The sequence below is a fragment of the Gossypium arboreum genome, chromosome 13, assembly GCF_025698485.1.
Source record: "Gossypium arboreum isolate Shixiya-1 chromosome 13, ASM2569848v2, whole genome shotgun sequence".
NCBI lineage: Eukaryota > Viridiplantae > Streptophyta > Magnoliopsida > Malvales > Malvaceae > Gossypium > Gossypium arboreum.
The window spans coordinates 39991642-40017405 of record NC_069082.1 but is presented as its reverse complement, the minus strand read 5'-3'; the positions used below and the strand labels follow the sequence as shown (position 1 = coordinate 40017405).

At 35.9% G+C, this 25764-nt stretch overlaps 1 protein-coding gene across 2 annotated transcripts; it reads left to right on the top strand.

The window, feature by feature from the left end:
• Nucleotides 1–453: 453 nt before the first annotated feature.
• LOC108461117 (protein AIR1-like) lies at nt 454–4759 on the top strand. Of its 2 annotated transcripts, XM_017760819.2 has the most exons (7): nt 454–983; nt 2083–2235; nt 2330–2491; nt 2999–3160; nt 3317–3433; nt 3958–4140; nt 4254–4759. In XM_017760819.2, the coding sequence occupies exons 1-7, from the start codon at nt 630–632 to the stop codon at nt 4641–4643; spliced, it is 1521 nt and encodes a 506-aa protein (XP_017616308.1). In that variant the 5' UTR covers nt 454–629; the 3' UTR covers nt 4644–4759. The 2 variants fall into 2 exon arrangements, with proteins under 2 accessions (XP_017616308.1, XP_017616309.1); XM_017760820.2 differs by lacking the exon at nt 2999–3160 and having other exon boundaries at nt 457–983.
• The last annotated feature ends 21005 nt before the right edge of the window (nt 4760–25764 follow it).

Below are 25764 nucleotides of genomic sequence, written 5' to 3'. Positions count from 1 at the left end.
ATTTAGAGTGTGTTTTGATGGGCAGTGTGTTTACTTGCAGTTAATGTAAAAACAACAGTAGCAGTGAGATTAGATACTGTAACGACATTGTAACATGAGACAAAAAGTAAGTTAAACGCACCACATCATATCACACCGAATCATTCATCCAAACCTACCTTTAATACTTTTATTTTAAATAAATTAATTGTAACTAATACATTCTGGTTGGATGTGCGACTTGCACATTTTGATGGACATCACATTGTAATTGGTTTTCTTAATGCTGTTAAAAAGAATTCAACCAAATAATGAAATAATAGTTTAAGTAAGTAGCAATCTGAAACAAAAAATTTAAATATTAAAGTGGGAAAGCAAACTGAGTCGTTAAGCCTAAATTTAAATATAAAGCAATTAATGACACCAGTTTGGGAGAAAATTTAAATATAAAGCCCATAAATGCTGGATTTTTTGGGGCTAACTGGCCCAACTGTCTTTTTCAAATTTCAACCGCTAAATCCAATGACAGTAAAGGTCAAACAAAATAAAAACCCTAGTTTTCGTGGCACCGTTTAGGATATTTCCCTGCAGTTGCAGAAAACTGCAAACCCTAATTATCAAGAAAATTGCATTCCCTACAAAAGATCTTCATGGCGAAGAAGGGCAAGGCCAAATCAGCAAAATTTGAGATCGAAGAGAACGAATCGGGACCATTAGATTCGAAACCATTGATGGTACTAAGCAGTAGTGACGCCGACGAAGCCAATGAAGACCTAAGCTTGAAGATCGTGGAGAAAGCACTATTGGTGAAAGCGACGAGATTTAGTGAAGGATGCCACGGCGTTTCCGATGACCCAGGCGTCGTTTCTGTGGTGGGTTTGGCTTCGTCGTCACGCGGGGGATCTGATGTAGCTGGTACCAGTGGTGGCCGTGAACAGGCAGATTTGGATTTGGAAAGTAAGAAAATTGTTAGAAGGAAAAAGAAGAAAACGAAAACTGAGAAGGTTAAAATTCTGTTTTTGTTGTTTCTTCAGAAATGATTGTTTTGATCCAATGTGCTGCTCGGAGAAAAAAATAATGTAGTTGAAATTTATTTAAAAGTAATTTTTTTACTACAGAGAGTTGATGAGATGATACAAGTAAAGAATCATAAATTTGTGGAACTTTTAATATGATTTGAAGTGTTGTAAATATAGATAGGCTTTGGGATTTACGATTACTGTTTCAAATGAGGGATCCTCTATGCTTGTTTGCTATGATAATTTGAATTCCAGCTCGTTCCGCTTAGTTATTTGGTCAAACTATTTATTGAAGAATTGTTGGATAAGTCTTGTTGAATAAATATTTTCTGTTTGTTGGGTTAATAAGTTCTTGGTTTTTGTTCTGTCTCCTTCTCCAAGTTCGTTATGGGAGGTCTTCTTTACCGAGAAAACTTGACCTTTTCTCTTTTCCTGCAAACTTCTATCAGGAACCGGCCTCTTTTTTGATTTTTCCCTGTCTTTATCATTATTATTATTTATAGAATGCCTGCTATAGATTACAGTTCTTTGGTAATGCACTGATGCCCGCATTTGTGGTGGTTATTCACATTTTAGGGTGTGCAAGAATAAGGCAATCAAGGGGCGCCCTAGTTAGTGCTATAATATGCACTTTCAATGTTTATTTCAGTATCTCATAGATAGTGGAGATATCAAGTAATTTGATGAAATGAAAGAAGTGTAAAGAGGGTGACCTTACCTTCAGGGAGACTATCTTGCCTTTGGGTACTGATATTAATCTTATCACTGGGTAATTTATGGGCATAAAAAAGAGTTTCTGCTAGGAAAATGAAGGAAAGGAATCGTACTTTTGTTGTACTTCATAATTCCAATAATGCAACTCTGGTATGTTGGACTTGGCTTCAAAAAATAGTTAGAATTGGACTTTTAACTGTCAAGATTGCTTTTATTTCTGTTATGGTTTTCGTCACAGCTGGTTATGTATTGGTTTTTTTTTTCTCATTGAGTGTGTTGTTGAATAAATGTTGTACTGGATTCAATCTTGCAGCATGTTATATGGCTAACTTTTTATCTAATTTTGCAATCTCTTTTGTTATTGCACCAGGTCACAGTTGCAGAGGATGGAAATAAAGCTGAGATGATAGAGAAGGTTGAGACAGTTGAGGAGATTATTATGGCTAACGATGTAGAGACTGTTGAATCTCTTGACTCAAATACTGTAGACAAATCTGACAATATTGTACTCCGGAAGCTTCTTGTGAGTTTAAATATGTTCTTTGAACTGTGGTTTAGAAGAAAATTTCCCTTTGGTGGATTGGTTTTCAGCATCTCTTTGTTATTTTTTATATCAGCGGGGGGCGAGATACTTTGATCCTCCAGATAGTGGTTGGGAAACATGCTATAATTGTGGCGAAGAAGGGCATATGGCAGTGAACTGTAAATCTGCTTCAAAGCGGAAGAAACCATGCTTCCTTTGTGGGAGTTTGGATCATGGGGCTAGACAGTGCTCAAAGGTATGAACGGGAAGACTGATGTTTAAATTATTAAATATCTTTTAACTTCTAGCTTTCTGTTGAAGTTAATATCTTTTCTGAATTGTGCTGTGCCCTTTTTGGGTTGGAAGTGGGTGGGCCGTTTATGTTAATTTTTTTTATCTATTCATAGGTAGGAAATGAGTATTTTTGAAGTTACTACAATTTTCTTTCCTGGAAATGGTGGACACGCTTATGTGTTGCCTTTATAAAATAAGATGCTTAACACACTGGTGATATTACAATGATAAACTTTAGTGGTTAAGCAGGTACCTCCTTGTTTTCTAGTAGGCTTTAGCTCTTTGAAGGGTCTGTAGATCCAATTGTGGATGCATCATTTACCTATCACTTCTTTATGCCTTTCCTCTAATTGTTTCATTTTCAAATAGAAATTATAAAGTGGTCCTACCAGTGATTGTTAAAGCATGTTTTGAAAATTTTAATTGGGGCATTAGTATTGGTGTGCTTGTAATTTTAATTTCTTTGTAGACGCAAGATTGCTTCATATGCAAAAAAAGTGGTCACCGTGCAAAGGATTGTCCAGACAAACACAACAGTGGCTCAAAGCATGGTAGATTTTGTTTAAGATGTGGAGGTTCTGGGCATGACATGTTTTCATGCAGGAATGACTATTCTCGTGATGATATCAAGGTTTCTGCATGTTTCCTACTAGTGTTGTTAATTATTGTCTTTTCCATTGATGTCAATTGTGGTTTTTTGTCTTTTCCATTGATGTCAATTGTGGTTTTCTGTTAGGATTCCTGTTCTCTAATCATATTACTTATGTTTTTCTAACTCCTGAATCAGGAAATACAATGCTATGTCTGCAAGAGTTTTGGCCATTTGTGTTGTGTTAATTCTGTTGATACCAATGCAAGAGAAGTTTCTTGTTACAGATGTGGCCAAGTGGGTCATACTGGTTTGGTGAGTTTTTACTTGTCATGTGCATATTCTATTAGAACGAATTGCAAAAAGGTTGCTTTTCTGTCCCTGAACTTATTTTCAGGCTGTGATTCTCAACGTGTCCACTTGTCAATTGATCCATTCCTTTTATTTTTAAAAATGTTTTTTCTAGTCATATTTGATTCTCAATATGTGTGCACATTCTGTCTGCTTTCTTCAGTTACTTTAATTGTATTTCTTTTTTAAAAAATTTGGTTACTTCCATATGATTCCTTATGGTTTCCCAAAGGTTGACAAGTCTCTTACTGCTGTCCACTAATATGTTCCATTTCTCTTCACAAGCTAACTGGATTGAGTATTACGTTGAATACCTAATTGCTGACATCACTTATATTATCCAGAAATCACTATTGTAAACAATCTTCCATAGAACTTTCGGGTTCAAAATAGTTCTTTCATTCACATGATTATATGTATGCATTTTGCAAATGTTCATTTCTAGTAAGTGTTAACTGTACCATTTTATATGGGAATTGTTTATGTAGTCATGTGGTCGATCACGTGGAGAAACAAAGGAAACTACCGATAATGGGTCACCTAGCATATGCTATCAGTGCGGTGGAGGAGGACACCTTGCACGTGAATGCATCACCTCTACCCCATCGTCTAGCTTATGCTACAAGTGTGGAGGAGGAGGACACTTTGCTCGCGAATGCAGTTCTGCTAAGGTAAATTTCAGTACAGTTTCAAGTGTGGTCCATTTATTATTTATGTTCTTTTAAGTGCAGCGTAATGTTTCAGCTTGATGTGTTATGGACAGTGACTATATTTATCGTAACAGGTTGGTAAAAGAAATCGTGAACCATCTACTCCTAGTGAAAGAGCTCGTAGAGAAAATAGAGAGTTCTTGGGATACAAGTCTGCACCTCATGATCATGGCAAGGTCCGCAAAAGGAAAAAGATAAAATCAGAAGAGAAGGGCTTCAGTACACCACGAAAAGAAAAGCAAAGAGGTGGTTGGATCAGAGAAGATGCTGGAGATTTCTCCAATAGGAAGTACACAAGGAACCATTGGAATTCTCCCTCAACGCCATCCACTGAGGGACGTAAGAAATCTAGTGGTCGTATATTGGGTTCTCAGTCTTCTAAACCGAAGAATTCTCATAGATATTCGGCTTCAAGGTTCTCCAGTTTTGGCAATGGTGAACCAAGGACCTACAATTGGTGGTAGGATTATTGTATCTTTGTCTTTGTTTAACTGATATATCACTCTCTTTCTAGTTCTTTTCTTCTAAATCATGAGGCTTCATTTTTTTTTATATGAAAAGAAAAATTCACATTCTCTTACTTAGTTTTAATGGATTTAAAAAAAAAAAAAAACTTTAATGTTCTTTTCTTTATGCATGTAGCATTTTTATCTTTTCCTTTGGGCAACCTTCGACATAAAATTAACTAATTTTTGGCTTGCTTGGGTTTTCAATTGATACTATAATACATATTAAAATTACTAAAATAATAATTAGTATTAAACACAATTTTATGTAATTAGAATAAAATGCATAAATCAAATAAAAGGTGAATAAATATAAAATAAAACGTTTACAGATTAGTGTCATTTGGAATCTATTGATGCTATATAATGTGCTTAAATGATAAATTGAAGTTTAAACTTCACTTAGTCAATGGCTGAATGTGGTGTAAAAAGCTACTACTGCTTGTTGATTAGTATTGATGATGTGTTGATCAATGTAGGTTGTGATGTGGTATAAAAGTTATAATATTGTGTAATGGGTTGGAATTTTAATTTCATAAATCACATTGATTTTAGTTGATTTTTTTTTAATTTTAAATCTGTTTGAGTCAACTTAATTTTTAAACAGTAAACAGTGAGTTCACAAGCGAATTTCTGTAAGGCATTGAAATAGAATGGAAGCAAACTTAAAATTATAAAAGAGTTTGGATAGAACAAAAAACTCCACAAGATACGTATTGAATTATATCGACGACTAAGATTAGCGCTTATATACAATATTAGAGTCCTAAAGGTTTTAAAATCTATAAATTTTTGTCTTACAAGATTTACAATAATTACTTTAGTAACACTAGTTTTACTAGAATGTTTTCTTGGGCCACCAAGGCTTCAAATACTCCACGTATTTCATAAATTGGGTTAGTTCTAGTGGATCCATCAGTTGATCTTCATGGGATGGTTTATGTTCATTTATCATAGGTTTTGATCCGTGACTCCCTGACAACTGCATGTTAATCGATATTGATCAGGGGTTGATGTGTTGGTCGAAGTTAACTGATATTGATTGGTGTTGATTGGTTAATCTTGATTAACTTTTAATTTGAAGTTGTTTATTTATCTTTTAGTTTTATGATATATATTATATTCTTTTTTCGTTTTATGATATATATTATATACTTAGTCTTATAATGTATAATTTATATATTATAAAATACATTTTAGAATTTTTTAAAGTTGAATTTTATATATTTAAAATTTTTGTTTTGAATATTTGATTTGTTTTTGTTGAAATTTCAAATTATATGTATCTTTAGACTTTTTATACATGTTTTCAATTTTATATAATTAATATTTTATTTTAAAAAATTCATAATTTTTTTGAAAATTATCTTTTAAAATATTCTTATTTTAATTTTGAAATTATTTGATATAAATGCTAATGCTTATGTGGCTTTTGTGCAACATGGTAGCTTTTAATTAGTTGGAAATTTTAAGAGAAATGTATTAGGGTGATTATTACTTTTAATAAAAGAAAATTAGGTGCTAAGATGAGAAATTAGGTAGAGCTTAGGTGCCAATTTAAGTTTATATGATTTTACAATGGACACAAACATACTTATACTAATAGTCCATTCAACTCATTAAATTGTTACATTTTAGATATATTATAAAAACTTACTATGGGTAAAAATTTTAAAAGATATATTATAAAAACTTTAAAAGAAGTACTCTATAAAAATTAATTAATTAATATATTTAAAATAAATTGAAGTTAGAGTTTAACAAGTTCAACTTAAAAACATAAATACAACATTTTTATTAAGACAAAAGGAGATAAAGTTAATAATTAAGATCAATGAAGTTATTAAAAATGTTAGCAATACTTATAATATTAAAAAATATTTAAATTAATTGAAAGATATTATATGTTAGGACAAATGTTGTTCAACACTAAAGACTCAATGTTTGATCAGTCAAGATGTTAGGACAACCTAGGTGTCTTGTTGGCTTATTTCACTTGGGCTTTTTCATGTGATGTTTCATAAACAAATGAACTCTTAAAACGTGATTTATGGATGTGATTTATTGTGCCTTACAGTTATGGTCAAATTTGGAGTTTTAAAGAAGTTGAAATAGACTTAGTTTTGTGGATAAGGCTTGTGCCTATCCTTTGCACTTCCACTCGGCATCGTCGGATCACTAAGGCCGACTTTCATCTTTGCTCGACGGGTGATCTTGGTAGATATATTCAAATTATATCTGAGAGTTTTACTTTATCAAGTCTACTTGGAGAAGATGTTGACTTTAGTATAAATAGTCCGTTGTGCCGACATTTGAAGGTGCTTTTTATAGTGCCTTTGGCTGGTTATTATACGTGGTATTTTTTGCACTCTTATGTTAGGCTTTTAATGGAGAGTTTATACTTGATGTAAGTGAGTTTTTTTGGGTGAGTGATTTGTAACAATTGGGGTAGGTGTTGGGGCTATAATTACTTATTTGTGTAAAGGTAGATTGGGCTTAAGCCTATAGGTGATCCGGAGGATTGTCAAATAAGAATTATTCACTGAGCGAGGCTTCGCAAAGTAGAATTGTTTCTGAACCGCGTTAACAAATGACTATGTGCAAATCTCTTTACATTCTCTATTTTTCATTTTTGTTTCACTATCTGTTCAATATCGTGTCTGAACATATATTTGGACAATCAAGTTGAACTTATAGCAAGCTGGCTTGTTTTCTCATTATAACTTTTTTATTATAATAATCTGAATTTATTATTCTCTTTCTTTGAGGTATTTAATTTTTTTTTATAAAATTTAGTTTAATTTATTATTAATTTTCAAGTTAAATTTAATAAGGAATAATTATTTATTTAATTTTTTTTACCTTTTGGTAGTAATAATTAGAGTTGATCATAGGCCGGGCCACTTGGCCTAGCCCGAAGGCCCGTTCGAAAAATGAGAGGGTTCGAGTAAAAATATATGCCCAAAAAATGGGTTTGGACAAAAAACGAGGCCCGTTTAGAAAACGAGCCGGGCCTCAGGTAGGATTTTTTTTGGCCTGGGCACGGCTTGGCCCAGCCCGAATTATATACTAAATATTTTATTTTATTTTTAATCATTTTTAATTTTTAACTTTACTTTTTTATAGTTTCACTTTCATTTCGTGCCTTCCTCCCCTTTATTCCCATTTCCAAAATCAAAATCCCTAATTCACTACCACCTCCACCGATCAAAGAAGGTTGTCTCGCAACATTGCTCACCACCTGATCACCACATTCATCTCCACCTCCTACATGCTTATATCAAACAACTTAACACTCTTAAAAGCCTTAAGCTCAGCTCAGCTCATTGTCTCTAGCTTTTTTGCTTTTTTTTTCCTCAAAGAATCGAGAAAAAATAGGCAAAGAGGCCAAAAAAGATAGTAGAGAAAACCTCTCCACGCTTCTTCATTTGCGGTCTTCGAGCTCCCCACAACACAGTAAGCTTCTTCTTCTTATTTTTAAAATATTTTTAACCATAGCTATTGGTTTTTTGCATTTCAATTATTTTGGTTAGTAATGTTAAGAATTTCAATTTTTTAGATCTATGGCAGAGCTTCTTTTTTCTATTCTTTTCAAATAATTCTTCTTCTTCTTCTTTGTTTTTTTTTGTTAACTTTATCAAAGCTTGGTTTTGTGTTTTATTTTAGTAATTGAGATTTATTCAAACTTCCAAGTGCATTACATTATTCTTATGAAGCTTTAGTTCTTCTTGAGCAATTATAATAGAGTCTTGGAGATTTGGAATCTCGGTCTTTCTTTATTATTATTATTTACTTAAGTTGGGAATTTGGCCAGGGATTGAAGAATTTTTATTTATTTTTGTAAGGAATAGCATAAATGCTCAAATGTATCAAATTGCTATTTAGGTTTTAGAATCCTCTATTTGGCTTACTTAGAGAATACCGTAAAAAATAAAATTCAGTTTTTTTTTTTAAACCACATGTTGAAAGAAAGTGAACTTTTAAATAGTACAACAATTTCTAATTCAGAGTTCTAGGGTGATTCAATCTTTCTTAGTGATACTGCTAGTGCTGAAGCATTGCAGAGATGTTATAACTTAAAAATCTCGTGCCAAACTTCTTGAATACCCATTTCCTCTATTGGAACTTGAGAATTGAGTCTTTGGTTTTGGACTCCGAAGGTCTCAGATTCCAATATTTGAAAATGGAAAAGTTGATCTTTAATTTATTTTTATACTATTCTTTTCTATGCAAACCAAATCTTAGGTACATTCTCAATCATGCAAAATCTCAATGTCCAATATAAGTATTTAAATCTTTTACACACAAAAAAAAAGAAGTTTAAATGAGAGAGAACAAATTAAAAAGATTCTTGGAGCTTCTGTCAAAAGATAATCAAACTTTACTTCAAGATTTATTGACATTACATAACCATTATTATAGTACTAGGAGAAGCTATCTTTATCTTTAACTCAAAGAGACTTGGGTTCGTTAGTTTTACTTTTGTCTTTTCTAACTTGCGTTCAATAGTTTTATTGTCTCATTAATGTTTCTGGTTTTTCTATTCTTTTAATTGCTGGAAACTACAACCAACACTGTAAAAAAATCATGTTATACCATTATTTTATATTAAAAATATGCAAAAGTACAAATGTTTGTACCATTTTTCCTATTTTGAAACTTACTTAAATTCTGTATCTTCCATTTTTTCAAGAATAATTTGGGCTAATTTGGGCTAACATTTTATGATAGTAAATTATATAATTCATATATTATGGAATAATTATATAAGTATCTTCTCTGCTAAATCTTCTAGTGGAACCTCTCATTTAAGACGTCATCTAAATCACTGTTTGAAAAAAGTTAATAATGACATCACTCAATACACCATAGCCACACAGCCATCATTAGGAGGTGGTCCATGTAACACCCCGAACCCGAGACCGTTGCCGGTGTCGGACACGAGGGGCTAACAAGCCAAAACCACTTATGGCACCGACCAATTTGACATTCCCAGGCAAGCTGGAAAACTGCATCGCTGTCGCCTTAAAAAGCATATCTCGAGTTTCACAACTCGGAAACTGATTACGTAAATTTTCCCTGAATTTAGACTCATATATCCATCCATGGATTTATTTCTAGAATTTTTGGACGGGCCAATTGGTACAGTTTATTAGTTAAAGTCACCCATGTTACAGGGGTCGACTACACTGACCTTCGCGCGTTACAACTTGAATATCTCTCTGTACAGGGTTTCAATACTGATGCCGTTTGTTTCTAATGAAACTAGACTGAAAAAGGAATCTGGAAATGTAAGGCATGACTTCTAATTCATTCTGGATAATTTATGGTAAATTTTCAAAGTCGTGACAGGGGACCCAGAAACCGTTCTGGCCCTGTCTCACGAGAACTTTAATATCTCTCAGTATACTGTTCATATGATCGTTTCGTTACTTTCATATGAAAATAGACTCGTCAAGGTTCGATCACATAATTTATTCAATATTTAACACCATTCCTACAAATTTTTGTGATTTTTCACATCCACGTCACTGCAGCTGGCAGCCTCTGTTTTTAAGGTAGGCTTTACCTATATTGTAGTTCCCATGAACCAACTATAGTCTAGTCATACTTAGGTCCACATATGATCATATTTAGCCATTCCAATGGCTGATCATGTGACCAACTCTCTCATTCCAAACCATAATCACATCATGAAACCAAATATAATTACAAACCACATATGGTCAAATTCCATACTCCACTTTTACGAACCATTTTCGCATGGCCGCACACATATACATCACAAAGTACTTAAAAACAACCGAGGTGGTCCTATACATGCCATATCCAAAACTCAACTAAAGGAGTACCAAAAGGGCTTTGATAGTGTGGTTGAGTTCAACTTCTATGATCCCGAATCCGATCGCTAACGAGCAAAATCTATAAACAGAGAAACAAAGAAACGGAGTAAGCAATTTATGCTTAGTAAGTTTGAGCCATAATATACACACAACCAAAGCATAGCATTCAAGTAGCTAAACAATAATTCATATGCACAATTTCTCAAAGACATGCTTACTTCACAATCCCAACTCTTATATTCATACACAAATAACGGCCTAGTTAATGCCGATAGCTCATTTATCATTAGAGCGAATATTCATACGCACTTACTCATAGTGTGCGAAGCACACACAAAACATACCTTGTTGTTGGGAATTTCACAAGTGCATTAACTGAAAATTTTCCAGCAAGTTCAAAGTTCTCGAATCACATACCTTGGAGTTTATCCGGATATAGCTACTCGTTCAAACGCCTTGGGACATAGCCCGGTTATGGTAACCCGCACAAAGGCCTTGGGACTTAACCGGATATCACAATTTGCACAATTGCCTTGGGCTTAGCCGGATATCATAACTCGCCTAATTGCCTTGGGCTTAGCCCGATATCATAACTTCGCACAATTGCCTTGGGCTTAGCCCGGATATCACTCGAACATTCATACACATCTTTGTTTCAATTTCATAACACAACTTTTATGCACAATTCACTTAGCAAAATATCATTTCGCTCAATGGCCACATACAAAGGCACAATTTCGATTGCTTATTACTTCATTCAATCGAATCAAAATCTAAGTTTCGATACTCGAAAACTTACCTCGGACGTGGTCGAACGATTTTAACGGCTATTCGACGACTTTTTCCTTCCCTTATCGGATTTAGCTCCCTTTGCTCTTGAGCTTAATTTAACAAATAAATTGGTTTTATCATTTAAGCATCGAAGAGGAATTCAAGATACCTAGCCAATATATATGCTCATTAGGCATCAAAGTCGCATATGTACGAAATCACGAATCGAACTCAACACATTAGTTAATATTCCTCTTAGCCGAATTTTCTAAGCCAAGAATAGGCATCAATATGCTTGCCTCTAACCGAATGCATGCACACCAATTTCCCTCATGTGGCGAATATGCATGTCCATGTTGAGGCCAATTATGCACTTAATACCACACAAAAAAGAATGCATTTTACTAACTAACGATTACATATTGTAGCTCAATACACATCTCTCATGTACTTCATAACCGAAACATCATCACAAGCAAATATATACCTTGAAATAGTATATATGTCATGCCAATACATCATGTACAAACATATACACACATATAGGTGCAAGGCGAATCTCAAGGGTTCATACCCATCCAAACACAAATTTTACCAATCAAGTAACAAGCATAAATCATGCTCATGAATGCACCATGGCGAATACATCACAACCATACCCTTTTAACTTTGGTCATGGTTAAACAAAGAATTCAATGTCCTACTCAAGAATACTAAAAAGAAATTTCAAGAGTAGTCAATCCATCATTACATGCATCATCAACAAGCTTCACATTTAGCATGCAATGGCTTTAACACAATATCAACCTTGGCCAAATACCATTTTTCATGGCATAGCAAGGATTTGAACCATGGCTAACATGCACATCAAGTTAGCAACCAAAACAAGCATGAATCTCATGACACAACCGCAACATACCTTAATCTTGATGCAAGTATGGCCAAATCTCCTTCTAGTTCTCTTCTTAAACCAAAAATGGAGCAAAAATCCCTTTCTTCCTCCTTATGATTTTCGGCCAAAAAGATGAGAAAGGATGAACACAACAATTTTTTTTTCTTCCTTCTTTCTCAACTCACGGCAAGGGGGGAATACCACACTCACACACATTTTTTTTTTCATTCTTTTATCACCCATACACTTTTGTTTATTATTTCACCCTAATGCACCAACAAAACATGTTTCATGACATGTTTAGCCCATACCCTCTTGTCATGGCCGGCCACTTCATGTTAGGGGGAATTTGACATGCAAATCCTTATTTTTGCATGCATTATCAACTAGTCATCACACATTTCCCCATCATACTTTCAAAGTTTACTACTAGGTCCTTTCTAGTGAAATTCACATTTATAACTCTAAATCGAAACATCAAAATGTCACACATGAATTAACACATATTATAGGCATCAAAATAAATTATAAATTATTTTTATGCCTCGGTTTTGTGGTCCCGAAACCATACCCGACTAGGGTCAATTTTGGTGTCACAACTCTCCCCACTTCGAAATTTTCGTCCCCAAAATCTTACCGTAAATAGGTTTGGGTAACGCTCTTTCATAGGGCTCTTGGGTTCCCAAGTAGCTTTTTCCATCCGTGTTTGAGCCATAACACTTTTACTAACGGAACCCTTTTGTTTCGCAACTCCTTCACTTCACGAGCTAGGATACGAATCGGTTCTTCTTCATAACTCACATCGGATTGAATTTCAACCTCGATGGACTAATTACGTCTGACGGATCAGATCTATAGCGTCAAGCATCGAAACATGAAAGACATCGTGAATCGTTTCAAGTTCGGGGCAAAAATCAAACGATATGCAAGCTGGACCGACTCGCTCGGATATCTCATATGGCCCAATGAACCTCGGGCTCAACTTGCCCTTACGGTACGAATCGAGTATCTTTTCCAAGGCGAAACCTTGAGAAACACTTTATCTCCCACGATGCTCGATGTCTTTACGCTTCAGATCCGCGCGACGACTCGACGATCGGAGGCTATCTTGATTTTCACGGATCACTATCACTTTCATTCAAACATCTTTAATCAAGTCCACCCGAAAATTTTGCTTTCACCGAGCTCGTCCAACACAATGGTGTACGGCATTTACGCCCGTACAAGGCCTCGTAAGGTGCCATCTTAATACTTGATTGAAAACTATTGTTGTAAGCGAATTCAATCAAAGGCAAATATCGTTCCCATGAACCACTGAACTCGAGGATGCAACATCTTAACATATCCTCAAGTATCCGAATCATCCGCCGGATTGACCATCGGTTTGGGGGTGAAAGGCGGTCTTTGAAATGCAACTTCGTACCCAGAGCCTCTCGCAACTTCTTCCAAAATCGCGAGGTAAATCTCGGATCTCTATCCGACACGATGGAAATAGGCACCCCGTGTAATCTCACAATCGAGAAACGTACAATTCGGCTAGTTTGTCCATTGAAAAATCCGTACGTACGGGGATAAAGTGAGCCAACTTAGTCAATCTATCTACCACGACCCAAATCGCATCCTTCTTACTTGCTGACAATGGCAGTCCGGATACAAAGTTTATTGTGACTCGATCCCATTTCCACTCGGGTATCGTGATCGGCTGAAGTAATCCTGAAGGCACTTGATGTTCCGCTTTCACTTGTTGACATATTAAACACCTCGAAACGACGTCGGAGATGTCTCATTTCATACCATGCCACCAAAACCGACGTTCCAAATCATTGTACATTTCCGTACTCCCCGGGTGGATTGCCATTCGGCTACAATGGGCTTCTTTCAGAATTATCGAAATATGTTCTGAATTCTTTGGAACACACAGACGATTTCTCAACCTCAAACAATCGTCATCATCGATTTGAAACTCCGATTCCTTGTTCGGAACACACTCGGCCGCTTTTTCAACCAAACTTATCGTCGACTTTCTGAGCTTCACGAATTTGACGTATCAATAATGGTTTGGCTTTTAATTCAGCTACTAACACATTGTCGGATCGAGCGGACAAGTGCACGTTCATCGCTCGTAAAGCTAATAATGATTTACGACTCAAGGCATCCGCAACCACATTCGCCTTTCCGGGTGATAGTCAAAGACCGACTCATAATCCTTTAACACTCGAGCCAACGTCTTTATCGCAGATTTAAGTCTCTTTGAGTCATCAAATATTTGAGACTTTTATGATCCGAATACACATGGCACTTCTCACCAAATAAGTAATGTCGCCATATCTTTAAAGGCGAATACGATGGCGACCAATTCGAGACCATGGGTGAATAATTTTTCTCATGTGGCTTTAATTGCCTCGACGCATAGGCCACAACTCGACCTTCTTGCATCAATACGCAACCTAACCCAAGTAGGAGGCGTCACTATAAATGACAAACTCTTTGCAGATTCGGGTTGCACTAGAATTGGGGCTTCAGTCAAATAAGTTTTCGATTGATCGAAACTTTTCGACATTTCTTCGCCCATTCGAACTTAACATCCTTTTGGAGTAAGCCGTCATTGGCGTGGCTATCGTTGAGAAACCTTTTTACAAATCGTCGGTAATAACCGGCAAGCCCCAAAAGCTCCGAACCTCAGTAATATTTCTCAGAGGCTTCCTATTAAGTATGGCTAAAATTTTGTTCAGGTCGACTCGAATACCCGATGCAGATACCACATGCCCTAAGAAGCTAACCTCTCTTAACCAGAACTCACACTTGCTGAACTTAGCATATAATTGCCTATCCCATAAGATTCGAAGACTAACCTCGGTGTTCAAAGATGTTCACCTCATTTCTTTAATAGACCAAGATGTCATCAATGAACACGACTACGAACCGATCCAAATATGGTCCGAAGATCCGATTCATCAAATCCATTTTCGAGAACACTGAGGCTCCCTTCAGTTGATCGAACAAATCATCGCTTCTGTGATAACGGATATTTGTTCTTTATCGTCGCTTTATTAAGCTGACGATAGTCGATGCACAGCCTTATGGTTCCACCCTTCTTTTTCACAAACAACATTGGTGCACCCCAAGGTGAAAAATTCGGGTGAGCAAAACCTTTATCCACCAATTCTTGCAACTGAGCTTTCAACTCCTTTAATTCCGTTGGTGCCATACGATACGGAGCTATCGAAATTGGAGTGGCACCAGGTACCAATTCAATGCCGAACTCTATTTCCGAGCATGTGGTAAACCCGCAATTCTTGAGGAAAACATCCGGTATTCACAAACCACCGACACTGATTCGGGTTTCTTTTCTAACTCCTTGTCATCTAGAACATACGCAAGGTATGCTTCGCACCCCTTTCTTACGTATTTACGGGCCAACATTGCGATATTACGTTGGCAACCCTTTTAAGTCCGTAGACTCAACCCGAATTATCTCGTTATTCGTACACCTCGGATCAATGGTCTTGCTTTTTCAATTTACAACCACATCGTGCATGGTCAACCAATCCAAACCAAGAATAACGTCGAATTAGTCGAATGGCAAAAGCATCAAGTCCGGGAAAACAAGAACCTCGAAATACTAGGGGACTTTTCTTACACACTGTGTTGACAAGCACGTAATGACCCAAGGGGTTTAACACCCGAATTACAAACTCAGTAGACTCAATGGGCAAGGTCTTACTGGATGCTAAGGTTTCATATATATAAGAATGAGTAGGACCAGGGTCAATCAAAGCAATCACATTAGTGTAAAGGAGAGTAAGAGTACCGGTAATAACATCTGGCGAGGAAGCATCCTTACGTGCGCGTATGGCACAAGTCTTAGCAGGAGCACGAGCCTCGGATCTGATGGTAGCATCTCTAGATCCTCTCTGACCGCCACTAGCATTGCCCATATTTCTAGGTGGCCTACCTCGAGTTGTGGTAGCACCCGGGTTCCCACTTTGATTTACATTTTGTTCAGATAAACTCGGGCAATTCTTAATGAAATGATCGACTGATCCGCACTTGTAACAGGAGTGGTCACGGAGTCTACAACTCCCAGAATGCCATTTGCCACAATATTGGCACTCCGTTCTGTCTCGACGATCATTGCCAACACTGGCGATCGAAGTGACTCGCGTGCCCATAGGGGGTCGATCGCGGTCTCGTCTAGAAAAGCCCGAAGTGTCTCTAGACCGGCCTAAGCCATCTCTAAATTTCTTTGATGATGTGGGAAGGGCTTCCCAAGACCTCTTACGAAACTCCCTTGCTCCCACTTCACTTTTCTTTTCTCCATATCGAGCTCCTCGGCTTTGCACGCTCACTCGACAAGAGCCAAAACTCTCGGATTTCCAAAATGCCAACATACGACTTTATATCATCATCGGTCCATCTTGAGCGTTTACACATCACGACTTACGAAGAAATGCATTCATGCAGCGTCTGGCTAAGCCTCACAAATTTTCGTTCGTAGTCGGTAACCGACATGGAACCTTGTTTAAGTTCAAGAAATTCCTTCCGTTTTGATCCATAAATCTCGACGGTGATATACTTCTTTCGAACTCGGTTAGAAAGAACTCCCAAGTTACGTGCTCCCTAGGCACTGTGAAGTCGAGTACTCCACCAATAGTAGGCGGAATCGCGTAGCAAGGAGATAGTACACTTTAAGCATTCATCGGTGTACATGATAGCTCATCGAGCACCGGATAGTGTTGTCCAACCAAAATTCAGCTTGCTCGGCATCGTCGCTATCCGTAGCTTTAAATTCAGTAGCCCCATGTTTTGAATTCATCATTTGGGGCTTACTTGACCTTATTTGGTCAGTTATCGGAGGTATTGTAGGTGCGGGGGTTGCATTAGTCGGGAATGGAGGTTGTGGAACAGCCGTGTTAGTTCGAATATATTGGTTAAACCAATCATTCATCACACTATAAAAGGCTTGCTTAGCCTCATCATTCGGATTCTTGGCAATAGGTTGAGAGTCCATGGCGCTGTCCCTTACGCGGAGCAAGCGCCACACTCTCCACATCATCAGCTATTGCTCGGTTGGGATCGGGATCCATGGCTATAAACAAACACAAATTTCAAAATGTCAGAAATCACCACACTATCAATTATCACTTAATGGCATGTATAGCTAGACCCCAAACATATCACGGTAGTCCTAGGATTGACTAAACCGTAGCTCTGATACTAATAAAATTGTAACATCCCGAACCCGAGACCGTTGCCGGTGTCGGACACGAGGGGCTAACAAGCCAAAACCACTTATGGCACCGACCAATTTGACATTCCCAGGTAAGCTGGAAAACTGCATCGCTGTCGCCTTAAAAATCATATCTCGAGTTTCACAACTTGGAAACTGATTCCGTAAATTTTACCTGAATTTAGACTCATATATCCATCCATGGATTTATTTCTAGAATTTTTGGACGGGCCAATTGGTACAGTTTATTAGTTAAAGTCACCCATGTTACAGGGGTCGACTACACTGACCTTCGCGCGTTACAACTTGAATATCTCTCTGTACAGGGTTTCAATACTGATTCTGTTTGTTTCTAATGAAACTAGACTGAAAAAGGAATCTGTAAATATAAGGCATGAATTCTAATTCATTCTGGATAATTTATGGTAAATTTTCAAAGTCGCGATAGGGGACCCAGAAACCGTTCTGGCCCTGTCTCACGAGAACTTTAATATCTCTCAGTATACTATTCATATGATCGTTTCGTTACTTTCATATGAAAATAGACTCGTCAAGGTTCGATCACATAATTTATTCACTATTTAACACCATTCCTACAAATTTTGGTGATTTTTCACATCCACGTCACTGCAGCTGGCAGCCTCTATTTTTAAGGTAGGCTTTACCTATATTGTAGTTCCCATGAACCAACTATAGTCTAGTCATACTTAGGTCCACATATGATCATATTTAGCCATTCCAATGGCTGATCATGTGACCAACTCTCTCATTCAAACCATAATCACATCATGAAACCAAATATAATTACAAACCACATATGGTCAAATTCCATACTCCACTTTTACGAACCATTTTCGCATGGCCGCACACATATACATCACAAAGTACTTAAAACAACCGAGGGTGGTCCTATACATGCCATATCCAAAACTCAACTAAAGGAGTACCAAAAGGGCTTTGATAGTGTGGTTGACTTCAACTTCTATGATCCCGAATCCGATCGCTAACGAGCAAAATCTATAAACAGAGAAACAAAGAAAGCGGAGTAAGCAATTTATGCTTAGTAAGTTTTGAGCCATAATATACACACAACCAAAGCATAGCATTCAAGTAGCTAAACAATAATTCATATGCACAATTTCTCAAAGACATGCTTACTTCACAATCCCAACTCTTATATTCATACACAAATAACGGCCTAGTTAATGCCGATAGCTCATTTATCATTAGAGCGAATATTCATACGCACTTACTCATAGTGTGCGAAGCACACAAAACATACCTTGTTGTTGGGAATTTCACAAGTGCATTAACTGAAAATTTTCCAGCAAGTTCAAAGTTCTCGAATCACATACCTTGAGTTTATCCGGATATAGCTACTCGTTCAAACGCCTTGGGACATAGCCGGTTATGGTAACCCGCACAAAGGCCTTGGGACTTAACCGGATATCACAATTTGCACAATTGCCTTGGGCTTAGCCGGATATCATAACTTGCCCAATTGCCTTGGGCTTAGCCGGATATCATAACTTCGCACAATTGCCTTGGGCTTAGCCCGATATCACTCGAACATTCATACACATCTTTGTTTCAATTTCATAACACAACTTTTATGCACAATTCACTTAGCAAAAATATCATTTCGGCTCAATGGCCACATACAAAGGCACAATTTGATTGCTTATTACTTCATTCAATCGAATCAAAATCTAAGTTTCGATACTCGAAAACTTACCTCGGACGTGGTCGAACGATTTGACGGCTATTCGACGACTTTTTCCTTCCCTTATCGGATTTAGCTCCCTTTGCTCTTGAGCTTAATTTAACAAATAAATTGGTTTTATCATTTGAGCATCGAAGAGGAATTCAAGATACCTAGCCAATATATATGCTCATTAGGCATCAAAGTCGCATATGTACGAAATCACGAATCGAACTCAACACATTAGTTAATATTCCTCTTAGCGAATTTTCTAAGCCAAGAATAGGCATCAATATGCTTGCCTCTAACCGAATGCATGCACACCAATTTCCCTCATGTGGCGAATATGCATGTCCATGTTGAGGCCAATTATGCACTTAATACCACACAAAACAGCATGCATTTTACTAACTAACGCATTACATATTGTAGCTCAATACACATCTCTCATGTACTTCATAAGAAACATCATCACAAGCAAATATATACCTTGAAATAGTATATATGTCATGCCAATACATCATGTGCAAACATATACACACATATAGGTGCAAGGTCAATCTCAAGGGGTTCATACCCATCCAAACACAAAATTTTACCAATCAAGTAACAAGCATAAATCATGCTCATGAATGCACCATGGCGAATACATCACAACCATACCCTTTTAACTTTGGTCATGGTTAAACAAAGAATTCAATGTCCTACTCAAGAATACTAAAAGAAATTTCAAGAGTAGTCAATCCATCATTACATGCATCATCAACAAGCTTCACATTTAGCATGCAATGGCTTTAACACAATATCAACCTTGGCCAAATACCATTTTTCATGGCATAGCAAGGATTTGAACCATGGCTAACATGCACATCAAGTTAGCAACCAAAACAAGCATGAATCTCATGACACAACCTCAACATACCTTAATCTTGATGCAAGTATGGCCAAATCTCCTTCTAGTTCTCTTCTTAAACCAAAAATGGAGCAAAAATCCCTTTCTTCCTCATGATTTTCGGCCAAAAAGATGAGAAAGGATGAACACAACAATTTTTTTTCTTCCTTCTTTCTCAACTCACGGCAAGGGGGGGGGGGAATACCACATTCACACACATTTTTTTTTTCATTCTTTTATCACCCATACACCTTTGTTTATTATTTCACCCTAATGCACCAACAAAACATGTTTCATGACATGTTTAGCCCATACCCTTTTGTCATGGCCGGCCACTTCATGTTAGGGGGGGGGAATTTGACATGCAAATCCCTTAGTTTTGCATGCATTATCAACTAGTCATCACACATTTCCCCATCATACTTTCAAAGTTTACTACTAGGTCCTTTCTAGTGAAATTCACATTTATAACTCTAAATCGAAACATCAAAAATGTCACACATGAATTAACACATATTATAGGCATCAAAATAAATTATAAATTATTTTTATGCCTCGGTTTTGTGGTCCCGAAACCATACCCCGACTAGGGTCAATTTTGGGCTGTCACAGTCCATCTATAAAAAAAATACAAGTTTGATGCTGATGAGTCTCGTTGAGCTGTTTCTACTTTTCTTGTGTGTGGCAAGCATTTATTTAGGACAATTGAAGAATCGGGATTTAGATACTTGATGAGAATTGCTAGTCCTAATTTTAAGAATATAAGTAGATTTACAGCTGCTAGGGATGTCCTAATGTATTATGCAAAAGAGAGAGATCATGTTAAAGAAGAGTATGCTAAAGCACCTGGTTTAATTTGTCTATTAATTTGTCTAACTTCTGATAATTGGAACTCAGAGCATACTAATGATGAATATATTTGCATTACTGCTCATTGGATTGATAATGATTGGAAGCTACAAAAGAGAATCATAAGATTTAGAGCTTTATTTCCTTCGTATGATGGTTTGAACATAGCGGATGAACTTGTTTTATGTTTATCTCAATGGGGTATAGACAATAAAATTTTTAGCATCACTTTGGATAATGCTTCTTATAATGATGTTATGGTTTCTTGTCTTAAAATTTTTTTTCGTGTGAACTGAGCTATTTTGTGTGATGGTGCCTTTTTTCAAGTTAGATATTGTGCACATATATTTAATCTTATTGTTAAAGCTGGTTTGGAACTTGCGGATGATGTTGTTGGTAAGATTCGAAATGGAATTAAGTACATAAAAAAGTCAAGAATTAGTAGGAAAGATTTTATGATGTGGCTGACAAAAGTTTTCATTTGAATGTGACCAAAAAGTTGCATCAAGATGTGTGTGTGAGATGGAATTCTACTTATTTGATGCTTGAATTTTCTCTTTACTATAAAGATGTGATAGATTATTGGGGCCAATGGGATAAAGATTATCAAATATTTACACTTTCTAACGAGGAGTGTAGAAATGTTGCTATTCTTTGCAAATTTTTGAAAGTCTTTTATGATGTGACTTGTGTTTTTTCTGGTTCTAATTATCCAACGACTGATCTTTATTTTAGAGGGGTTTGGAAGATTCATAAGGTCTTGCTTGATACAGTTAAAGGTTCTTATTCTTTTTTAACTCTAATGGTTAAACAAATGAAAAAGAAATTTAATAAATATTAGGCTGAGTATTCGTTGATATTGTCATGTGCTGCAATTTTAGATCCTCGTTACAAGTTGAATTATGTGCAGTATTGCTTTACTACAATCTATGGTATTCATGCTTCAGATTTTGTTGAAACCATTCTTAGCAATATTAGACTCTTGTTTGACGAGTATGTTAAGAAATCCAAATCCACGTCTTCCTCTTCGGTTGAGAGTTTTAATGTTTCAAATAAAGATCCTGCTGATTCTAGTTTGCATCAAACAATTTTAATAGTGTTGATTTTGGGGGAGGTTTTTATGAGAGTGGTGATTATAAATGGTATTTAAATGAATCTAGCACTAAGAGTGAAAAGTCATAGTCAGACATTTATTTGTAAGAACCGGAGCTTGAGTTGAATAGTCAAATAGATATTTTGGATTATTAGAGCAAAAGTTTAGTTCGATATAATGAGCTTTCATTATTGGCTCGTGATCTTTTGGTACTTCCAAAAATATTTATGGAGTGTTACTAAGGTTGTATTAAAGTTTTGTTAAGAAGTTTTAATGTTTCGATGTTAATTAATTAAAGAAGACTAAATTGTAAATGATGTAAAATTTGATCACTATTTGATCTGAGTGATTAAATGGCTTAATGAATAATGGTAAAGGGACTTGAATGGTAATTAAATCATTTAAAGAGTTAGTGGATAAATATGGACATGGATTTTGTGTTGTATTTAATTATTAATCAAGGTTAAAATGGTAATTTGATAAATTAAATTAAATTAAATAAAACCAAAAGCTTTATCATCTTTTCATTGTCTTCTTTATCGATTGTAAAGGAGAAAAGGGAGCCATTTTAGACCTAGAAATTTCGACAAGTTCAAAGCTAAATTGGTATGTGATTTTTTCAATTGTTTCTAATAATTTTTATGTTTTTGATATCATTGCAACTAGGTCCAGCTAGCCGTACCTTTATTTTTGAAATTATTAAAGATTTTGAATGTTTCCATTGATGAACCTTGTGATTTTAGATGTTAAATGATGAATTTGAGGTATTAGTTGTTAATTACAAGTATTTTGTTAAGTGATTTTTGATGAATTTAATGATTAGGGGTTAAATATTGAAATGGTAAAAATATAGGAACTTGATGTGAAATTGTTGCAAAAATGAGCTGAAATGGATGCTGTTAATAATTAGTTATCATGGGTTTACAATAAAAATGGTTAATTTGCATGTTTTAGGCTCAAGGACTAAATTGAATAAAAGTAAAATGTTAGGGACAATTTTGTAAAAAGGTAAAAATGACTAAATTGCATAAAATGAATTAGTTTTACTATATAAATTAATAAATTTAATGAAATTATTAATTTAGATCAAGAATGAATGAAAATCGAGAAGAAGGGAAAATTACCAAATAGCCCCTGTATTTTGACATTTTTGCCAATTTAGCCAGGTAAGTTCGTATGAACTATAATCATTTAAAATTTGATTAAATTGAATGTTTAATGTGTTATTCTATTGTAAATGAATCAATATATATGTTATTATACAATTTATCAAGTAAAGAGGCGATGGAAATCCAACGACGTTCGACGACTATTGAGCCCTATTTGAACCTTAAGAATATATAGGATACAAATGACATGTCATTAGGGTTACCATGTTTTGGATGATGGTCTTGAATGTCCTATCGATGGCTGAGGTCTGACATTTGTTGCAGATACTCATTAGCTTGTGTGAGCGACATTGTGTAGCTACATTTTGACCGTCAGCTTGTGTGAGCAGACCTAGGTTACCATGTTTCAAGTGCTGGTCCTGAATGTCCTACCGATGGCTGAGGTCCAGTATTAGTTGTGGATACTCATCAGCTTGTGTGAGCAGCATCGTGTAGCTTACATTCCAACCGTTAGCTTGTGTGAGCAGACCCATTTTATAGCTCGTGTGAGCTACGACTATATGTTTAGCACACTTTGTGTGAGCTTTCCTGCGTATCTAATGTTATTCTAAGTGGTTCAATGGGAATGAAAAGGGACGGAATGATAATTATTCAAATGACTTATATTATGAAAACTATGAAAAGGAATGAAAAGGAAATGTTAAATGAAAGTATGACTATGTTCATGGAATTGATGATTTCAAGTGAGGTTATTCATGTTTAATGACTGATTCAAGTGAATTATGAATTAAGCATTAACATGTGTTGTTGATGATGCTGAGGCTTGTGCCAAGCTATTGGTTGGATTGTATTATGTTAGTTTTAAAGATATGCATTGAAGTGGTACGTGACCAAATGGAAAGATACTTATGTGCATGAAAAAGTGGTAGGAATCAAAGTATTTAATTTCTCATGAAGTGGTTTATCATGTAGTTGATTTCAAAAGATTTATGTTTAAATGCACTAGCTTGTGGCTATGGTTGATGTACATGCTTATGTCTTACATGTAATGCAAATGAAATGGGTGAGAATAGGTAATGAAATGGTAAGTTCATCGTAAAGATGTAATATGATGAAATAAAAGGATTGTTGAGTTAAATGACTTACTTGTAAGGAAGAAATTTACTTATGCTGTGTGTGAGTTTACTTATGTCATGAATAAGTACTCTAATTCATGAATTGATAACGTAATTAAGCTATTGCTAAGTAATGGAATAGTAAGTAAGTAAATGAGATGGTTCATTGTTTTAAGATAAGGTTGATGATTATGTAATTCAACTTATAAGACCCTATTATGTTAAATGGAATGAATTCGGGATGTTAATGAACCTATTCATTTGTGAGATGATAGTTATGTAGTTTGATATATCTTGAGGCATTGGTATAGAGTTATTCATGACTTATAAAGTCTATATTTGAAATGGAATATTATGTTTAAAGTTTATACGAGCTTACTAAGCATTCATTGCTTATGTAATTATCTTTTTCTTACTTTGTAGATTATTGGAAGCTCGATTGGTTTGGAAACTTGTCAGAGATCTATCACACTATCCAGTGATTATATTGGTAGATTTTGATGTCTTGATCAATGTAACACCCCAAACCCAGCCTGGACGTTATGGCCGAATCTGGCGATGTCACATGAGAGTGTTTTTGAAAACGTATTGACCTTCAAATCATTCCAGTTATTAACTTTTACCTAGTTTGGGGAAACCGTGTTCTAATTGATTTGATTTAAAACATTTCTTTTACGCGGAAGCTTTTGAAACCCAAATAATTTTTGAAAACCGTTTCATTTATGAAAAATCTTAGTTTATTTTAGGAAAACCATACTTTGTTGCGTTGTAGTTTATAAACCCATAATCAATAGTTCAAAATCCCAAATTAAAAACCAAACATCCCAAAGTCCATCATACATAAAATACCAACAAGAAATAAGCGATGTAACCGCAAAAACTGTAAATAAGCAGTTCGATAGTGGTGGTCACCATTGAGCCCTCCGCTTCACCAATCCGTCAAGTCTGGGGATTACCTACACAGATTAAACAGAAAAGAGTGAGTTTTTGGAAACTTAGTGTGTAATCCCCATAGAAGATATACACAGTAGCAAAAGTCAGTCATATATCCAAATAACAGATAATTCGGGCTTGAGCCCTTTATAGAATCAGCGTGAACCTTAGTCCACTTAGATACAGAATCAGATATGAACTAGGCTTTAGCCCATCTCAGATATCACATGCATAACAGAGCAGAATAACAGAATCATGCCCACCAACCTTGCGCACCAACTTCATCCAACCCAACACACCATGTGGGGATAAAATCGACCCACCCATACCAACACATTGTGCTGTACCGAAATGCGATACATAATCAGATAATTGCAGCTATGCTGCAAGATATCAGACTTAAAAACCTTTCAGAACACTTCCTCCATCATAACACCAACCCCACCCCGATGTAGTGCATCATACAAATATGGCATGCTATAATGCAACTTAATAGATCATACAATTGGTTATATACGCATGCTAAGAGTCACATGCTTAATACATACATCACATAATTAGATCACAGAATCAGGGGTCTAAGTAATGCTTACCGACCTTACAGTAGGTCATAGTCGACTTGGGCGACTCGTGTAACCTTACAAATTATT

Coding starts and splice junctions, on each gene's coding strand:
- LOC108461117 (XM_017760819.2), top strand. CDS start 630: ATGGCGAAGAAGGGCAAGGCCAAATCAGCAAAATTTGAGATCGAAGAG. Junction 984..2,082: donor AGAAAACGAAAACTGAGAAG/GTTAAAATTCTG, acceptor TTATTGCACCAG/GTCACAGTTGCAGAGGATGG. Junction 3,434..3,957: donor AAGTGGGTCATACTGGTTTG/GTGAGTTTTTAC, acceptor TTGTTTATGTAG/TCATGTGGTCGATCACGTGG.